This window comes from Euprymna scolopes, chromosome 10, assembly GCF_053919585.1.
Source record: "Euprymna scolopes isolate OS-2025 chromosome 10, ASM5391958v1, whole genome shotgun sequence".
NCBI classification, from domain to species: Eukaryota; Metazoa; Mollusca; class Cephalopoda; order Sepiida; family Sepiolidae; genus Euprymna; species Euprymna scolopes.
This window is the reverse complement of record NC_136491.1, coordinates 19,089,713-19,108,418: the sequence shown is the minus strand read 5'-3', so window position 1 is coordinate 19,108,418 and position 18,706 is coordinate 19,089,713. Positions and strand designations below refer to the sequence as shown.

The window sequence follows — 18,706 nt, the reverse complement described above, 5'->3', positions numbered from 1 at the left end:
TAAAAGATGTGCGTTTCTATAATCAGTTTCTTTTAACTTATGAGTGTTAACGTTCTGATATGTGATTCGTCTGGTGTATTCTCTATTGGGTATATATGCATAAATTAACAGCCTATAGAAATCTTAGTCGGTGGGAACACCAACAAAAACATACCCCAAATATTCCTTCCGTGCATCCTGAAATTAAAGGCGCTTCTCTTCAAAAGTGAAAATGCTCAGACAGGAATTATATTTTGATGTAAACATTTATTCCTTACTGGGTTCTTTTTTCAGAGTCAGCACGCTTTGTATAAGATTACATTTTTCCAAGTCGCCCTCTTCTAATTTCCATGGACGCCTCGTCATAAACCCACATCTATCTGTAACGCATTATGTATCGAAACTAATCTCTCATGTAGCTACATCTCAAAATCTATACTTTTGTTATGTCATCACGACACAGAACAGAAAGTGAAATTAATGAAGAAGCACTTAAGACAACCCTAAGAAAAATGTCAAATTGAAAAGCACCAAACAACGATGGAATGAAGTGGAAGAGGGTAAATATGACTGATAAATAAGCTGAGACACATTAAACAAGAAACATGAAAAACTAAAACCTGAAGAACACTAGCAAAAGCGAGGAAAATAAGATGATACTGATACAAATCTGAACAATACAAACAAAACTGGATTTTTGAAAACAACAAAAGCCAGTTTTACTAAAACGTAAACAGAGAGAGAGAGAGAGAGAGAGAGAGAGAAAGAAAGAGAGAGAGAGCGAGAGAAAAACAGGAAAAACAGATTGACAGGATCTGAAATAAACAATACACTTAATTACATCTTGGCCTTTTGGCCAAGATCAAAGTGTAGCATCTGTTCTTCAGATGCGGCACTTCCATTTATCGTTCTCTTTCAGTGGGGGAGAAATCCTTCACGACTGAGACAATTTTTTATTTTTATACCTTTTCTCCACGTTAAAAAACGACCCTGGTATCTAACTCTGTCCCGTGGGGAGGCATTGTAAATAGGTACACTTCTAAGGCAATATATGAGAAAACCGACACTGCCACAATAGTGATGCAGAATGGTTAAAAAACATGAAAGAAGAATTTCAGGAAATTGAAGAAGAAACAAAAACCGAAATAAATGTAATAAATTCAAGGTAACTATAAGAAAACGAGAAATTGAAAGCGTACCTGTTTAAAAAATTCACAATCTTACATGATCGGTTAACACAAAATCTGAGAAGATAGACATACAAGATTGTATGTTAATACAAAAAAAAAAACGCTAATAAGGGACGATCCCAAATAACTATAGGCTAATAACCTGCATGATAACTATGTGTAAATTCCTAGGGTCTAATTAAAACAAAATAGATCTATCCATCTATCCATATCCAGCGTGGACGTAGCCGAGATTGAATTCACTACACGAGTTTGAAGTGTAATTCAAATCTTGTTGGTAGCTGAATACTTGATGCTTCATCAGGGCTATCAAGGGTATTTTTTATTGTGATGCCTTCACTAGATGGGGTGCCTACCATGGCTTAAGAGAGTCCCATCTACTCTCGAGAGAAAGATAGACCATGCCAGTTTCTCAACCTGGTATTCTACCTCGTGGTAAAATGATAGAAATAATTATGGTAATATAAAAAATAGAAATAACTATATTAATACAAAAAACACTAATAAGGAGCGATCCCAAATAACTATAGGCTAATAACCTGCATGATAACTATGTGTAAATTCCTAGGGTCTAATTAAAACAAAATAGATCTATTATTCCCTTAATAATTGTGGATTGCTCAGAAAGAATGCCGGAAAAGGAGAAGACGATACACAGATAAAAAAAAAATCCTAAAAAATGTAAAAAAAAAAAAAAAAAAAAAAATCCTAAAAAAAGCAAAAAAAAAAAAAAATGTTTTTTCTGTAAAGTTTGATGAAGTTACTGAGTCGTTGATACGAAAACATATGTAACTAAGCAGATAAAACAGTAATAAGACATATATATTTGCTCTGCAATAGTATTGGGCACTTTCTTCAGGTTTTTACTAATTATACTAATTACCATTTTTGCTATATATATATATATATATATATATATATGTTGTAATGTTTTTTGTTATTTTATTAGGAGTAACTTTATTACTGGTATTAATAAGCTCTCTTGAGCATTGGAGAGTTGCCTCCCATTAGGTAAACATGATTTTCCTCTCTTACATAATCATTATCATCTCATTTTTTTTCAACGATGTATACAAATACACACACACACACACACACGCACGCATATATTTGTTGTTTATTAATTATTTATTTGTCGGCAAAACACATGTCTATGGATAACTATTTTAGCTACACACACACATATATATTATTTGCCATATATATATAAATATATATATAAATAAATATGTGTGTGTGTGTGTGCGTGTATTTATAGCTAATATATATATATATATATATTATTATTATTATTATTATTATTATTATTATTATTATTTTATGTATCTACATAAAATTATTATGTATCTATTTTCAGTATTCAATAGTGTTCAATGTATGAGTATGTCTCCATATTTTCAAACTTTATCTCTTCCAAAACTAAAAGTCACAGAGTGGCGCTAGGGGCCTGAAATGATTGGATTTTTTATGGACCATTTTTTAAGGGGTCAAAAAGGGTTTAAAAAGAAATCGTTATACATTTTGTACATTCATCTTAGTTTATTTTTTATTTTTAATCAGTTCATATGTGTATCACATTGGTACAGTGGTAACGTCACCAGCTTTGAATGCTACAGTTTTGCTTTCAGTTTCGATTCTAGCTGATAGCACCCAAATCCCTTTTTTTTTTTAACTTTTGAAATCATGACTCTATAATAATATCTACGAAATCTGGATAAATTAAAATATCATATTTAAGCGTATTTTACGACCGGTACCACCGCTAATATACTACATTTTAATAATATTTATATTTTTCAAAGAAAAAGAAAAAGATTATGATATAGATTAGAGTGCCTTTCAAATAATTTTTTTATGTATATTGGCAACACTGGTGTCTCAGTTTTTAGTACAAAATGTGAGAATCTAGAGTGAAAGAAATCTTTGGATAATTATAACAATCAACCCACATATTTATATATAAATGCTCTAATTATCGTGTATAAAATCAAGTTCAGTAGAACCCCGGGATACAGCATTAATCCATTCTGGGACTGGGATCATTAGGTGAAATCACCATATGCCAGGACCTTAGCAAAATGTTATACAGTACATATTAAAAAGTAAACAAAAAGTAATAAAATACAGTACAGTATATAATACACATCTATATAATCAAATAACATTATAAATAACACTATAAGACGGGGCAAATACCGTAACCAAGGGTCGGAAAAATATCATATTCCACATTGTAATCTGAAAAAAAAGAACATATCCTAGGGCCACCGTATTCCAGATGTATGACACAATCACATTGACACACCGGTTCTCGCCAGATCACCGTAGTTAAGCAACGTTGAGCCTGGCCAGTACCAGATGGGTGACCATTTGGGAAGGCTAGGCGCTGTATGTACCTTCTGGGAAGGTTGGATGTGGGGCCAGCACCCTCACCCTGTCAAAAGAACTCAGTTGCTACAAAAGCATCTACAAAGTTGTAGATGGCCTATGCCTCTTCGGGGCTCAAGGCTATGGATGGGATGGAGGGACTGTATTCCGGGGTTCTACTGACTATCTACAAAAGATATTTTGGTATTTACAAATTTATTGCGTTTACAATAATGTTTAGTAATGAACTTAAAAACTAAAAAAAAAAAATTGGGTACTAATGGGTTAAAATTAAAACTTTATGAAGATTTTGCAAATAAATGAAATTTAAATGAATATCATAAGTAATATATATTCAGAAATCATTTGGAAATATTAAAAAAAAACGATTTAAAAGCAAAAATTGACTTTCTTTTAGTATTTGATTCTGAGGTGCTTAATATATACATGGTCCACTTATTTCATAGACGTTTCTCTTACCTTTGTGACATTGTGGAAATGATTCTGACTTAACTTGGCTACAAGTGGTGGCAGTTGATTGGCAGTTACAAATTGGTAAGGCTGGTTTTTCTCAACACAAACACTGGGATTCACTCTTCTGATTTCCCCGGCAAGTAATCTTCCGTTATCGGATCGACCGCGAAGCAAGCGTGCAAGAAATTCCTGATAACTCACAAGACCATCAAGACGTGCAAATACGTTTTGATTGAGAAGGCTGTAAATAAGAGAAAGTTTGAAATAATGTTATGTACATCATTTTGTTATATATTGGAACCCTACGCCAGTAAGTAGCAATTAAGTTAACTAGTATGAATTATGGTGAGGGTCACATTGGTAAATGTCAGGATAACCTGGCGGCAAACAGAAATATACTCATATATGTATAGAAAAACTTTTATTGGATTTATTTGATCGCTCACAGCTGAAAACATGCGCAAGTACATGCTGATGAAAACGTACATGTGAAAAGGTTTATTTGATATGTTATGGACGTTGTTAAATGCTGTCTACCACATCAAGAAGGGCAAAAGTCAATGGATGAACACCAACAACAACAACAAAACAAAAAAAATCACAAAAATATGTAACTTACAAACTATGTGAATTTATTATGCATGCCTGGTACAAAACATTTTTTATAAGAAAACACAGGAGGAGAGAAATCTTCACACGTCCATACCGGATAATGTCCAAGAGTGAGATAGAAAGAGAGAGAGAAAGGAAGTCGATATCGCCACCTACTAGTTTAAATATGTAACTCTGGAAATAAAGGTAATAACTTGAGGAAGGTGTGCATTGTGTCCATGTGTGCGTTGCATGCAAGCCAGGTTAGATAGTTTGACAACACGTTTCTATAGATATATATGTTACAATTTTATTTGGGATGAATCTTGATTTAAAAAGTTTTGTTTTGCTTGAAAATTAAATCTTTTACTTTTTTCTATTTTTCTAATTTCTTTTTCACTTAGCATTTTTCTAGATGTCAGACAATTTATCTGCTCCAATTAAATGCTCTTGTAAGGATTTTGGTCATTCCATGCAATTATTTGAATTTTTTTTTTTCGCAGACTTGGTTTTCCAGGTATACTTTCTCTAGATACTTTTAAAATTGTTCTTCATAAGTGTTGTGGACCCGTAGAGTTCGACTTAGCTTGGAGTCAATAGCTTAAAGAGGAGGAATGCCAGCCAGTAAGTCTGCTTTTATGCCGATATTTAAAGGGTATGTTGGGTGGCTGGTGAGTTTTGTATTTTTATTTATTTCTTTTAAATTCAACATTGAATTATCTATCTAATGCCAGAATGTTCGACCACCCTATAATAAATATGCTATAATGGAACTTTTATCAAATTATAAAAGTCTGGTTATTTTTAACTCGTTTAAAAAGCTGGTTAAGAAGTAATACCTTTAGGGTTATGTATTAACTTTAGCTAGAAGTAATGCATACTTTAGAAGAAAAAAAAAAAAGCCGCGTGTTTTTGAGTTCAGATAATATTCAAATATAATTTGGGAAATGTTCAATTTCATGGGAGACTTTTTTTTTCTCATTTTAAATATAAGAAAAAGTATTGGTTAATAATAGTATTTTTGACAAAAAGATACTTTCTCTAGATACTTTTAAAATTGTTCTTCATAAGTGTTGTGGACCCGTAAAGGGTGCAGAAAGACACAAACTCGATATTAAATGAAAGCAAGTATATTTAAAAAAAAAGGTACAAGTACAACATATAAAGAATGTTAGACTATGATTGTCTCAACACCGAGAGGCATATTCTTCCAGTATTCATAGTGAAAGGAAGAGTTCATTGGTCTGTAAGGTAGGTGCGATAAAAATATGGTCTTCAACTTCTATTATACCTGGGACAATGCTGATATTTTTAGGTTCGATTTTCTTTTCATGCATGAGACCATTACCATATTCTCCTTTTCCATTCTATTGAAGCACTGTCATTTGGAAGTCTGGTCTAAAATGTTACCAAAGGCAATATAATTTTCTCTTTTGTAATTAAGTACTTAAAAGCTTAGTACCTGTTGTGTGCTGTCTGTAGAGTTCCGAAGTCAGCCCAGTCTCTAAAAAATCAGACTTTTTATATCCAACCAGAAGCATCTCATTTGCATATTAGGTGACAATATCGCAAGCAAATAAAGAAAAAAGGTGGCCATTTTTTTTCTTTTTAATTCATTTTTTTTTTCTTGCCTCATTTTTTTTTTCTTGCCTAGGCAAGAAAAAAAAAATGAATTAAAAAGAAAAAAAATGGCCACCTTTTTTCTTTATTTGCTTGCGATATTGTCACCTAATATGCAAATGAGATGCTTCTGGTTGGATATAAAAAGTCTGATTTTTTAGAGACTGGGCTGACTTTGGATTTGGATGTCAGAGTAGCAAGTGTTGTCAGCAGAGTTGAGTTTTGACAAGAGGGTGTCGAGTTTTGGGGTTGACTTTTGATAGCAGAGCATCGAGATTTGGAGTAACGAGTTTTTGGCAGCAGTGTGTCAAAGTTAACGTTTGATTGTTTCAACCATAAAAACACACACCACAATCAAATTTGCCACTTTATTGTATCATAGATAACATTGGAAATGACTGAAAAACCGACATGACAAAACCTGGCTCAACAGAATGAATTTTTTTTTAATTTTAAATATTATTCATCCAGGGCAACGGCAATCAAGAATATACCAATGTTGTGAATGTTTCTTTTAGAGTGTTTTTACTTCTAGCTAGACATGCATATAGATATTTTCTCTTAATTATATTATAAAATATGACAATTTCTCGTTTTACTGCTGCATTTTATAAATAGATGAATGTGCCGATTGCTAGTGTTGGGACAATTAATTAAAATCGGAATTGGGAATTGGAAAAATCAGAACTTTTGGGGGTTTCGGAATCGGTTTCAGAATCGGAAAAAAATAACCATTTTATAGTTAAATATTTAGAGATTTTTAAAGAATCAGAATTGGCATCTGGAATTGTATCAGAATCGGGAACTTGGCACGGAATCAGTAATTGTATCAGAATCTGGAAAAATATTGGAATCGTTCCATCACTAGGGATTGCATAGTCATAATCCATTTCATTTCCCACAGTTTTTTTCTGGTAGATGTTCCCAGGACTCTACTGGATGTTAAGGTTTTTACAAATGGTCCAATATTTGCACGCACCATCATGACACAATGCGGATCCTCCATTTGCCAACATCATTTTACAGCTTGATATCAGGTGATTCATACACTCCACTTCATTATGGCATTACTCAATAGGCTTATGCCTATTAAGATGCCTATTAAAGCTTGTAAGTGAGCTAATTAAAATGTTGTTTTAATAAAATGATACAAGCAGCTGTCAAATTTTCACTTCTTTATTGTTTTTTGTTCTTTTTTTTACTTCATTGATCCTCATTATTTTTCATTGTATGAAAATTATTTTATCTTTCAATTTTTCGGAAAAAAATTAAGGTAACCAATGTTAGTATTATTTGGAATGTTGAAGGTGCATTCTTCATCTCGAATGCCATAACTTTGTATTGGGAAACTTTCTGAATGCTGAAATTTCTTTGGCATTGTTAGTTGGGGGCACTTATCAATAATTTTTCATCAAGTCAAATTTACTGACATATTTTGCCTTGTCAATGTTATCAATACAGTCGTCAATTCTAGAAATCGAAAAGGAATCACTTTGGTTACTGCATTTACTTTTTGAAACTCTGTTATAAAGTGGTATCAGCTTTTTGGCACAAGAATACAAAGAGAACTCCATTCACTGTTACTTGATTTGGAATGTATTTGGTCTCAAGGGCAAAAGTTTGATTGGCATAAACAAGTTGTGTTCAACTTTTTTTCTTTTTTTTTTACATGGGGGGGGGGGGGTCATCACTTATCAAGGCCCAAAGGCCACTCAGGGATAAGGGTTATTGCGTGTACAGTAATCAATGAGATAGTATTGTAGTAATCATTAGATTGGGGGTCTTGATAGAGTGTCTTACTTAAGGGGGCGGTGTGTTGGACTTGAAGACATCCAAGTTGTAGTCAGGTGAGGGAAACAGGCAAGTGGCAGAGAGTTCCACTGGCGTGCAGTTCTAAGAAAGAAGCTTTGCTCATGGAATCTACGTTTGGATTTAGGCACAGATAAAGAGTGGGGAAAATTATTGACAGTAGTTTCAGCTAGACGGGTATTTCTCGTGAAAGATTGGCGAGGGGGGACGAGGGATTGGAGCTCAGACGAGCACCTGCCATGGAAATAACGATAAAACAAAGACAGGCTCGCAACGTCTCTTCTGTGGGAGAGAGGTTGCAGGGAAGAGAAAAGGGCATCCCCCACTAAACCACAAAGTCTATTTTGTACTCTGTCAAGGCAGGATAGGCTGTTTTTAGCAGCTCCTGCCCAGATGTGGCAGCAGTACTCCATCCTTGGACGTACTTGGCTTTTATACAGATAGAGTATTGCATTAACCGCCTTATTGACACACAACATTGGCATAAGAATATAAGAACTCCACTCACTGTTACTTGGTTTATGTCATTATCCAGCATATATTTGATCTCTGTTCTCAAGTTCAAAAGCTTGATTGGGTTTATGGGATAAAAATACTGTTTGGTGGGTTTTTTCTCTTCAATAAGAACATCATGTACTGCAATCGTTATTTTATCAGAAAAAAAACAAACTTTTTAAATCACTGACCAAAGTTTTTTTTTCTTTTCTCATCTGAAAAATATTCAAATTTTACATTTAAATTTGACAGGAATTTCGAATTTTGTAGATGACTACTCTGATTCATGTCTTTCGCCAATTTTTCTTTAAAAATTAAAACAACCAAACTCTTGGGTATGTACACCTAGTTATTAATAAGTTGATGAACGAAAAATAACAACTCAGGCAGAGAAAGAAAAGAAATAATCCTGAGTAATTCATACAGGTTCAACAAACTGACTTCCACTGTTTAAGGTTATGTGTCTCTAGGCTGAGGCTGCAAAGCCACCTCCATGTTCATAGATGAGATGCAGAACGAAAACGTCATCATCAGAACCGATGGACAACCACACACACAGCTAGTACATATAATTTATATAGACTCAAAAAAAAAGACTGTTAAAATCGAACAAATTCCGATCTTAAAATTGGCCGATGTAACATAAAATATTTCCCTGTAAAAAATTTTTTTTATTTATAACAGAAGAAAGACTATTTTTAAGATCGTTAAACCCAATTATCAGCTGATGTGATATTGTAAACAAACACAGACGGAATTTAATGAAAATCATTATTATTTAAAAAATTTTTTTTTTGTAAATTAGTCCACCAGGCAAATTATTCCTCATAATATGCAATATTCAATAGAAGATTGATTCTATAATAATACATAAGCAGTCTGAATAAATTAAAATATCATGTTTAAGCATATTGTATGAATGGAAAACGGCTGGCGTTCAGCTAGTAATTTATATAGACTTGTGTAACCCACCTGTAAAAAATGTTGTCAGAAATTGGTTGTGAGATGGACTCAAGCACAGATTTGAGCACTTCCGGTGGAAGGAACTTGTCTCCGGTGGTACATGCTTGATTCAGTTTGATTAATGCTTCCTGTAAATTTTCTGACACCTTGTCAACAAACTCTTTCTCACACTGTTACGAAAAGAAAAAAGATTTTTATTTTAATATTTCTGAGATGAAGTTGTCATAAAAAGAAAAGAGGAGAAATGTGTTAAGACATATCAGGTCGGTGCAAAAATTTTGCCGATTTAAAATTTCATCTTGAAAATGAAAACTGTGTGCTTTTAGAAATCATTATTCATAACAATAATGACCTTTGCTCTCTATAACTTTATTCCATCTGTCAACGAGCTTATAAATGTCTCGATTATAAAACTCTTTAGGTTTTAATGTGAAATACAAATCTAACTTATGTTCAATCTTCTTGTGATGTTAACTTAAGGCCAATGTAAATGATTTTGTAATTCTCGAAATAAGTGATAATCCGAGGGGGATAGGTTAGGAGAATATACAGGATGGGACAAATTCTCCTACAAGATCTTTGATCATCCTGTGACGAGCATTATCATGATGAAAGATAACTCCTTTTCAGTTGGCTTAAGAAGATAACCTAAATATTTTACTAAACATTCATTTCTTTCAAAACATTATCTCTGCATACCTTTTTCCACATAACAGTTAACAAAATAATAATAATGTTTGTTATCTAACATTTTAACTTTTAACAATAATACTAGTCAATTTTCCTAAATCGACTATCAGCAAAGCATCCAGGCGTCTCCCCGGCATAATCTAAAATATATATTTCTCAATAAAAAGTGGAATTAATAATAATAATAATAATAATAATAATAATAATAATAATAAGTGAAAAACTCACATGTCTATAAGGTAATAGAAATACAATCCATATGACATATGTTGCCAAATAAAAAAACCTCTACGATAACGCCTTTTCTGCAATGCACTTCTTATAACAAATTGGATAAAGAATTAAAAATACATGAAAAACTATCAAATTCACTACAAGAAAATAAAGTCGGTTTACTTCCCAAATTTTGTCATTGGTAGCTTTGAATCTAACAAATCAATATTTTTATCGTTTTTCTTACACGAAACTTCAGTGGCATTTTTATCTCTGATTTTAATGACATTTAAACAATAGATAAATGATAAATTATACAAATTCCAAGATTTTAAGTTTTCACCTCGGTAGCATGTTTCTGATTGCTTCCAAACACTAATTTACATTTATTAAAGGTTCTGTTCTTTTTTTTTTCATAGTCAGTGATTGGATTCAAATAATCGACAGTTGTTTATAGAAACTAGTTACTAATATTGAGCATATTTGCAGAATTATTTTTAAATTATTGCATCTAATCACACTGTTACAATAGATCTCTACTTATATATAAAGTTATTTTATGTGTGTGTGTGTGTGAGTGAGTTCATTCCCTATAGACTCCAAAACAGCCGGGCCGATTTTTTTTGAAATTTCACACAAATATACCTCATACGTTTGGGAGTGTTCTTAGATAGGTTTTGTATCGGCATGCCTCTGATAAATATCCAAAATCAATAATCGAAAAAAAACGGATTAAAGATGGAACAGTCCAATTTGGGCCAAAATTAACACTTCTATACAGCTTAACATCACAAGTGCACTTGAGAAGTTTTATCACCACACAAGGAGAAAGGCCCATTGTATAAAATCAAACGGGTTACTTGATAAGACAGGGGTGCATTCAAAATGAATGTTTCTGTTTAGAGCACAACTGAACAATGATACTTGACTTCTGCATTTGAAACTTTAATTCAAGTCATTACATAAAAATGATTTCATAAAATCAACAGCAGGTTCTCTACAGTGCAATGTACACTACAATGTATTGTCAGCTAAGTCACTGCAAGGAGGCATGTGAAGTTTCCTCTCAGTGCACCATGTTGGATCCCCAACTTTAGCAGACAATCTATCGATTTGATTGATAAATGGGCGATTTCACAAATTTCAATGACAAAAATATTGGAAGTGTGGAACATTTGTGAATCATCATTCAATCCCAAGCAACGTCGGGTTTCCCTGCTAGTTGGTGAAATATACCTATACAAAAAGTTGTTTTGCATTTTATTAATGAGTTTATCATGAAATATCTTTAAGTTAAGGACATTATCCGAATTTATCAAGAAGTCAACAGACCGTCGGCAGCTCGTGACCTAAAAAACAACTTAATGAAAGAAAAAAAAAAAAGATTTGTTCTAAATATTCTAAACTGAAATCAGACGGCAGTGTGATCCATATGAATTGAGAGAACACACTATTTTCTAGTGAATATAAAAAATAACATCTTATAAAATGAATTACTTGGTGTATCTGAGTGAAGTGAGAAGACTTCATAGAAAGGGAGTAAATACTTCTACATCTTCCTTTAAATTATACTTAAAAAATCTCAAACAGTGAGCAAGATTAAGTACAAAAATCTAAGAAATTTTTCTTTTTTTTTTTTACAAAGGTGTCACCACTTATCAAGGTCCAAAGGCCACTAGAGGATAAGGGTTAATGTGTGTACAGTAGTTAATGGGACAATATCATAGTAATCATTAGTAGTGGAAATTTGGTAAATTGGATTATTTAAGGGGAATGGCTCATCAAGAACTTGTTTATGTTGGACTTGAAAACGACCATATTGTAGTCAGCTGGAAAGCAGGGAAATGGAAGAGAGTTCCACAAATGTGCAGTTCTAAGAAAGAAACTTTGTTCATGGAATCTGCATTTAGGTTTAGGCACAGATAAAGAGTGTGGGAAATTATTGATAGTGGTTTCAGCTAGACAAGTGTTTCTCGTGAAAGTTTGACAAGGGGGTACCATAGATTGGAGCTCAGACGAGCACTTGCCATGAAAATAACGATAAAGCAGAGACAGGCTCACAACGTCTCTTCTATGAGAAAGCGGTTGCAGGGAATAGAAAAGGGCATCCCCCACTAGGCTACGAAGTCTAATTTGAACTCTGTCAAGACAGGATAAGATGCTTCTAGCAACTCCTGCCCAGATATGGTAAGAGTACTCCATCCTAGGATGTACTTGGCTTTTATACAGGTAGAGAATTGCATTGGCACTGAGATATTTACTAAAGCGGTAGAATGATCCCACGATTTTTACAGTGATCTTGGCCATGGATTTGATGTACGAGTAAAGGTCAGACCAAGAAGCTTGTCAAAACATGGAGCCTCCCGAAGACGAGAGCTATACATTTCAATTGATGCCAGATAGGGATCAGAGCGTTGATGATGGAAAGATAGACGATAGAAGACTGTATAGTATGTGGCCTATCTAATTAATAAAGCATATTTTTTATATATAATTTTTGTTATTAAACTTTCGAAGGTGACTTTATTTTATATATTAGATAATAAGAAATAATAAATAATTATGAAAATTATTCTTACTGTTTCATCAGATTTTGGTTCTTCTTCAGCAGAAGGCTGCAAAATATGAACAAAAAAATAAAAATAAAATAATATTCGAACAAAAATATAAAAAAAAAAACACAAGATAAATATAATCTTATATATAAGTTCATAAATGATAACATATGGATTTTTTTAATGGAAATCACTCCGGATCATGCATGAAGCCACTTGTTGTAAGGAGCTAAAAACAATACCACTTCAAGTTAAAAACTAGTCAACAATAAGTGCTATATGGATATGATTACGAAATAGAAAATTTCCCCCCTTTGTCAGAAACATAGATCATGGCATGTGAGGACTAAAGAACAAAATAAGGAAAGCAAGAGTTATAAAACTGCCGAAAGTAAATCCAAGATCCATTTTCTGCTTTTCAAATGTTTTTATGAATTATCAAAAATTGAAGAAAATTGGTGCTACCAGATCAGGCTGTCTGAAGATATTGATTTCCTGACTCCAATGTACATTAAAACCCTTTTGCTTTTGACTATAAAGAATTATAAATCTTTGCAAAACTCAATCATGTTCTGCAAAGCCCAAAACAAAAACTATAACCCCCCTTCCTCTCTCTTTTTCTTTTTCCCTTCACTTTCCTACTGGCTTCCTGAATTTAAATGCACCAAACAATAATAATATAACTCTTTTCCTTTAAAAAGCTCAATCATGCTCTGCAGGTCGGGAACAATTTAACAGAATTCACTACAAAACACCCAAACCAAGCACTATGAATTAATGCTCGAAGATATAAAGGAATTGAAGCATAAAAACTTTCTACGAAATTACTGGATTTAGTATGAATACCCTAAAAAGAGGTCGATGTGTTGTGAAACAAAATAACTAAATTGTAATAAATCTCCCTTTTCTTCTTCATTCAGCATGTCTTTTCCACACCAGGTGTGGGCTGCACAAAGTGATCTTCGCGATGAAACTCAAATTCGTGGATTACCGCAAAAAAACATGACAACTTTTTCTGAAACCATAGAACTCTTAACAGGACTGTTTAGCCCAAAAACATTATTATTTCATAAGAGATCGAAATATCTAAATTTAACCAAGAAAAATAATGAGGATTATTTAACATTTGCACCAATAATCAGCAGACATTACAATGATTTTAAACTCACTGAACTAAGTGTTGATGATTTCAAATATCTAATATACGTACAAGGATTGGTATCAGCAAAAGACTCTGAAATTCGATGCAGAGTTTTAACTAAATTAGAAAGAGAGCCAAAACCTGACACTACAAAAGTTGAGTGGATGCTAGTTTGTTTTTTGAAATTTTCAAATCACCCTTGCAATGACTCTCCTCCTTCCTCAGCTTTTTCAGAATTATAGTTTCTGTAACTGAGTCATCAGTTAGTTCCTTTTCCTTTATATGACTGCAATGCGTCCACCATATCCACCATTCTCAAACAAAAGTAAGCAATAAAGAAGTTGCAGCTTCTAACTTCATAACTATTATGTCAAAATTGCATTCTGATTTACGTAAATGAGATGGAGACAACAATCAAGGAAAGATATTCAAAGTAATATAGAGATAAAATTAATTTACCTGAGGTTGTGCTTGAGGCATAGGTAAGACATCAGGGGTCTTTGGTGGTGCAGGTGGTGACTGTTCATAAGATTGTGAATCTTGGTTGACATCGCTAAACCAAACCACAAAGGGTTTGTAAAGCAGGTTGTTATGCTCGTTAAGAGGAAGTGTTGACCAAAACTCCTCAGACTGAATAACAAAAGAAAAAGAACAAAGAAAAAATGTTGATTGATAGAAAATGGTAGAAAATCTACACCATTATCGTTGGAGTTTTTTTTTTTTTGCCAACAATTGTGTAACCCCATGTATGTATTTGTTATATTTTTATTCTGATTCATGGAGGAAATTTGGAGTAATTTCAAAGCCTTTAAACTGCCAGTTAAAAAAAAAAAGGCAAATGACTGTACAGTTTACCTTCAACCTTGTGAGTACGTTCCTTAGAATTTATTGAATTTATTGTGTGCATGACATTGGAAGTACTCGTTCTTAATTTTCGTGGTACTCCTTCATTGTAGCGATGTTTACAATTTATGAACCAGTTTGTTTTTTATGTGTTATTTTTTTTTTTGGCGTTTTTTTTGTTTGTTTTTGAATGCCTGCAAAGGGAATAATTTTCAACCTATTTGTAAATAAAACTTTATTTTAAAACAAAACCTCTTTCGAATTTATTCGTTTACCTCCCGCCCCTCATTTTTATTTTATCCTTTTATTTTTTGTGCAGACTTTTCGTTTCACGTCGAATTTATCTGAACACGGATAAATTTTGGACATTATATGATTAACGCTTTGTTTGTTGTCTTGGTTGTCACCGTGCATGCTTTTTATCTGTATACTAGCTTGGGTACCCGGCGTTATCTGGGTGTTTGGAGGTGTGTGTTGAGCAAAAAAAAAAAAAAAGGTGGTAGTAGGCAGGCAGGCTCGAACCCATACCGAGAAAGAGGAAAAGAATGTGAAAAAAAAACAGAATAAAAACGTCATATGTTTACTGTTGCGCCCATCGCCAAACCGGAAGTGACGCAGGTTTAAATTAAGGCTAGTCAATCAAAAAGAGGCGATGACTTTCGAAAATACCGGCGAAAAAAGCGATCCCTCCATGTAGAAAAGTACCCAGTTGAGAGTGAAGGAATTAATGTTTTTAGCCAATTTTTCAGTATTTGTCGTCCGAAGGATCGAGCTTCAAAACGATACAGATCTCGTGAAAATCTGTCGCCTCTGTCGAAAGTTTTAGGCAGACATACATACATGATGATTGCAACGTCTTGTCAGACGAGTGCCACTCCCTCAGACACAAAAAATGACTTCCATCGCCACAGGACCATTTTTATAGACAAATGCCTGAGGGAGTATCTATACACAGATGATGTTACAGAGTCTTAGCTTTGTACGACAACTAAGTCTCTCTCTCGGTTCAAAATGTTGAGATCCAGCAACAAGCAAGAGCAAGATAGCCAGCAACAAGTTAAACTGCAGACCAGCTTAATGCGAGTACTGGTCTCCCGCTTTATGGTTTTTTAAATCAGAGATTTGCTTCTCCTAGAAAGGTTGCCTTCACCACAGCTTACGGGAGCCCTCTCCACCCCCAACATACACATACATACACACAAACACACACGGTGCTAGTTGGCCGTTGACCCCAAAAAAGGGTTCATTCATACATACATAAACAGACAGGTAAGATTTATATATATAGTTGATTGTTTTAGATGGTGGCAGAAAGGGCGAATGACATAAATAAAGGGTGAATGATAAGAGCAGTGGGAAGAAACAAGTGACGTACGTAATTAAAAAAAGGATAGGGAAGAAGCAAAAAAGAATAGAAAGAGAAGGGGAGAAGAGGGGTTGTGAGAAGAGAAAGAAGAGGCTAATAGAGAGGGAGAAAAAAGAAAGAGGGTGAAAAAGGAGAATAAAGAGAATTATATATATATATATATATATATATATATATATATATATAAAAGTGAAAGTGTCTGTGTGTCTGTGTACATTTCCCTACGCAATAACTCTGTCAATTTTCAGTCTACAGACTCGAAATTTGATATACAGGGTACTGAGATTTGGGAAAATCGATGTGATTGGTTTTCAGACAGAAATTTGGCGATTAAGGGGTCAAAGCTCAACGATTTGACGTTTGAGAACTCTACCAAACTCCTCCTACAATTTTGGGTCTAAACACGTGAAATTTTAGATATAGATGCCTTAGACATGGATCTAACTTAATAACTTCATTTAAGCCCTAAACAATAAATTTTAAGAGGTCATAATAGGGATCAAAGTTAAAAAAAATTGACCGTTTTTTTTTGTTTTTTTGTTTGCTTAGCATACACCTCAAAACACCCGGGCAACGCCGGGCACCCATGCTAGTATATATATATTTTTTTATCCTTTGAGATGAGGGACCTGTGGTGCAGTGGATAAAGGCGTTGAGTCTCTAAAGATTCAGGTGAGCATTGTCTGAAGATAGAGGTTTCAATTCTACCCAAAGCAGGCCAGAGGATTAGTTGGCCCGTGACGTGAAAGACAGTAATTACTGGATACAGTTATAAGATTCAGCATTCCTATCCTGTCATGGTTAACCCACTGAAGAAGGCCAGAGGATTAGTTGGTCGAAACATGGTGAAACAACAACAACTATGAACATGAGGATAACAGTCTGCAAATAATAAATACAGGGAGAGAAGATTTAAACGTTGGATATTTTTTAGAATCAAAATCCTGTAATGAATTCTGATTAAAATTGTGTTAAACTAGCAGGCCGCCTGGCATTGCCCGGTCGTAAAATACACTTAAATATGATATTTTGATTAATGCAGTGTAGCAGCAAAAATTCGCTACAATCACAGACAGGAGCTAATTCTCATGGCTCGAGATTTGAAATCCATTTTCTCCCTGGCTTGTCCAATCACAAGCCAGCTTTCAATCACGTGACCGAGTACATATAAGGTGAAATCTGAAACTCTTAACTCTCTTACTCCCTGGCTTCAGCTGGCAGCAGATTTAGCCTGGGGCGAATGTGAGTACAACGAGCTAACATGGCGACTTTCAAACTCACATTTATTTCCACGTGCAGTACTCAAATGAACTTTGTTTATCATGCTACTGAACTGCTCTTATCGATACACCGACACACACACAACAACATGCAAACACACTGAATACCTGTCTCTTTCTTTCTCCTTTAACAGGCCTGACTAATGTCTAATCTTCTTTTCACAACTACTATAAATACAAGCATGCACGAACCCTGCACTACTGCTACTAACGAGGATAACAAATAAAGTTGTTTATCAAACGTTAAAATGAGACTTCCTTTCGTTGTTTTCATTTTGTATTTATTATTATATTATATTGGATCCAATATATAGAAATGATTTAAAAAGTAAAAAAAAAATGACTCGTGCACCACCATCGAGAATCAAAACCAAAACGTTTAGCTCACGATTAACTTTTTCCTTTGATGTTAATGCCTGAACTATGAAGACATGTTTGCTGCAAGGTTAAAAATTAAAACATGAACCAATAGCTATTACGTTACACATGCATATTCATAATGCTGTCGTTCGACCTTCACTTGGCAAATTCCATATTTAAAAAATTTTTTTACACTTTTGCACTGATTTTCCCTGGCTAAAACTCAAATATAAAGTTTTGAACAGGTTCGAATACCCTGTATATTAAGTTTCATGTCTGTAGACCAAAACCTGACGGGAGTTTGGTAGGTAAAATATTTTAAAGAAATGCATACATAAATATATATAGAAAGAGGTTTGTTTTTATGCAAATATTATGCAAGTATAAATCATGTAGAATATCTGCATGAATATAATTACACGTAATAGTTAACTAAAGATGATCATCCCATAAGAAAACCGAAAAAACTAATAGAGAATTAATTAAAATGAATGTATAAAAGAATATACAAATTAGCTAGATCTTTTGCTAGTGCTACAAATTCCACGACTCATATATAACAAAGTTGTATTTTCTTTTTAAATAAATAGAAGAAAGAGTTTTTAATATGAATATCGATACACAAAAGAAAACAAAATTTATACGAGTATAGATATTCTAGACATAAGGTTTAGAATTATTATATCTTGATTTTAATCTTCATAACAAGACATAAAGGTGGTGCAAAACTGTTCCTGCTCTTCTAGTCTATAATATAAATGTCAAACGTC

The 18,706-nt window shown here is 33.6% G+C and overlaps 1 protein-coding gene and 1 pseudogene across 1 annotated transcript in view; one reads left to right on the top strand and one right to left on the bottom strand.

The window, feature by feature from the left end:
* LOC145285833 (EF-hand calcium-binding domain-containing protein 6-like) overlaps positions 1 to 18,706 on the bottom strand; it is a 288,961-nt gene that overhangs the window by 54,138 nt on the left and 216,117 nt on the right. Inside the window, exons 23-26 of the mRNA XM_080134267.1 lie at positions 14,547 to 14,717; positions 12,971 to 13,006; positions 9,498 to 9,658; positions 4,017 to 4,251 (exon numbers count right to left, since the gene is read on the bottom strand). Coding sequence (XP_079990393.1) covers positions 4,017 to 4,251; positions 9,498 to 9,658; positions 12,971 to 13,006; positions 14,547 to 14,717 — 603 coding nt within the window. The remainder of the gene's footprint in view (positions 1 to 4,016; positions 4,252 to 9,497; positions 9,659 to 12,970; positions 13,007 to 14,546; positions 14,718 to 18,706) is intronic.
* LOC145286690 (U2 spliceosomal RNA) lies at positions 816 to 949 on the top strand (annotated as a pseudogene).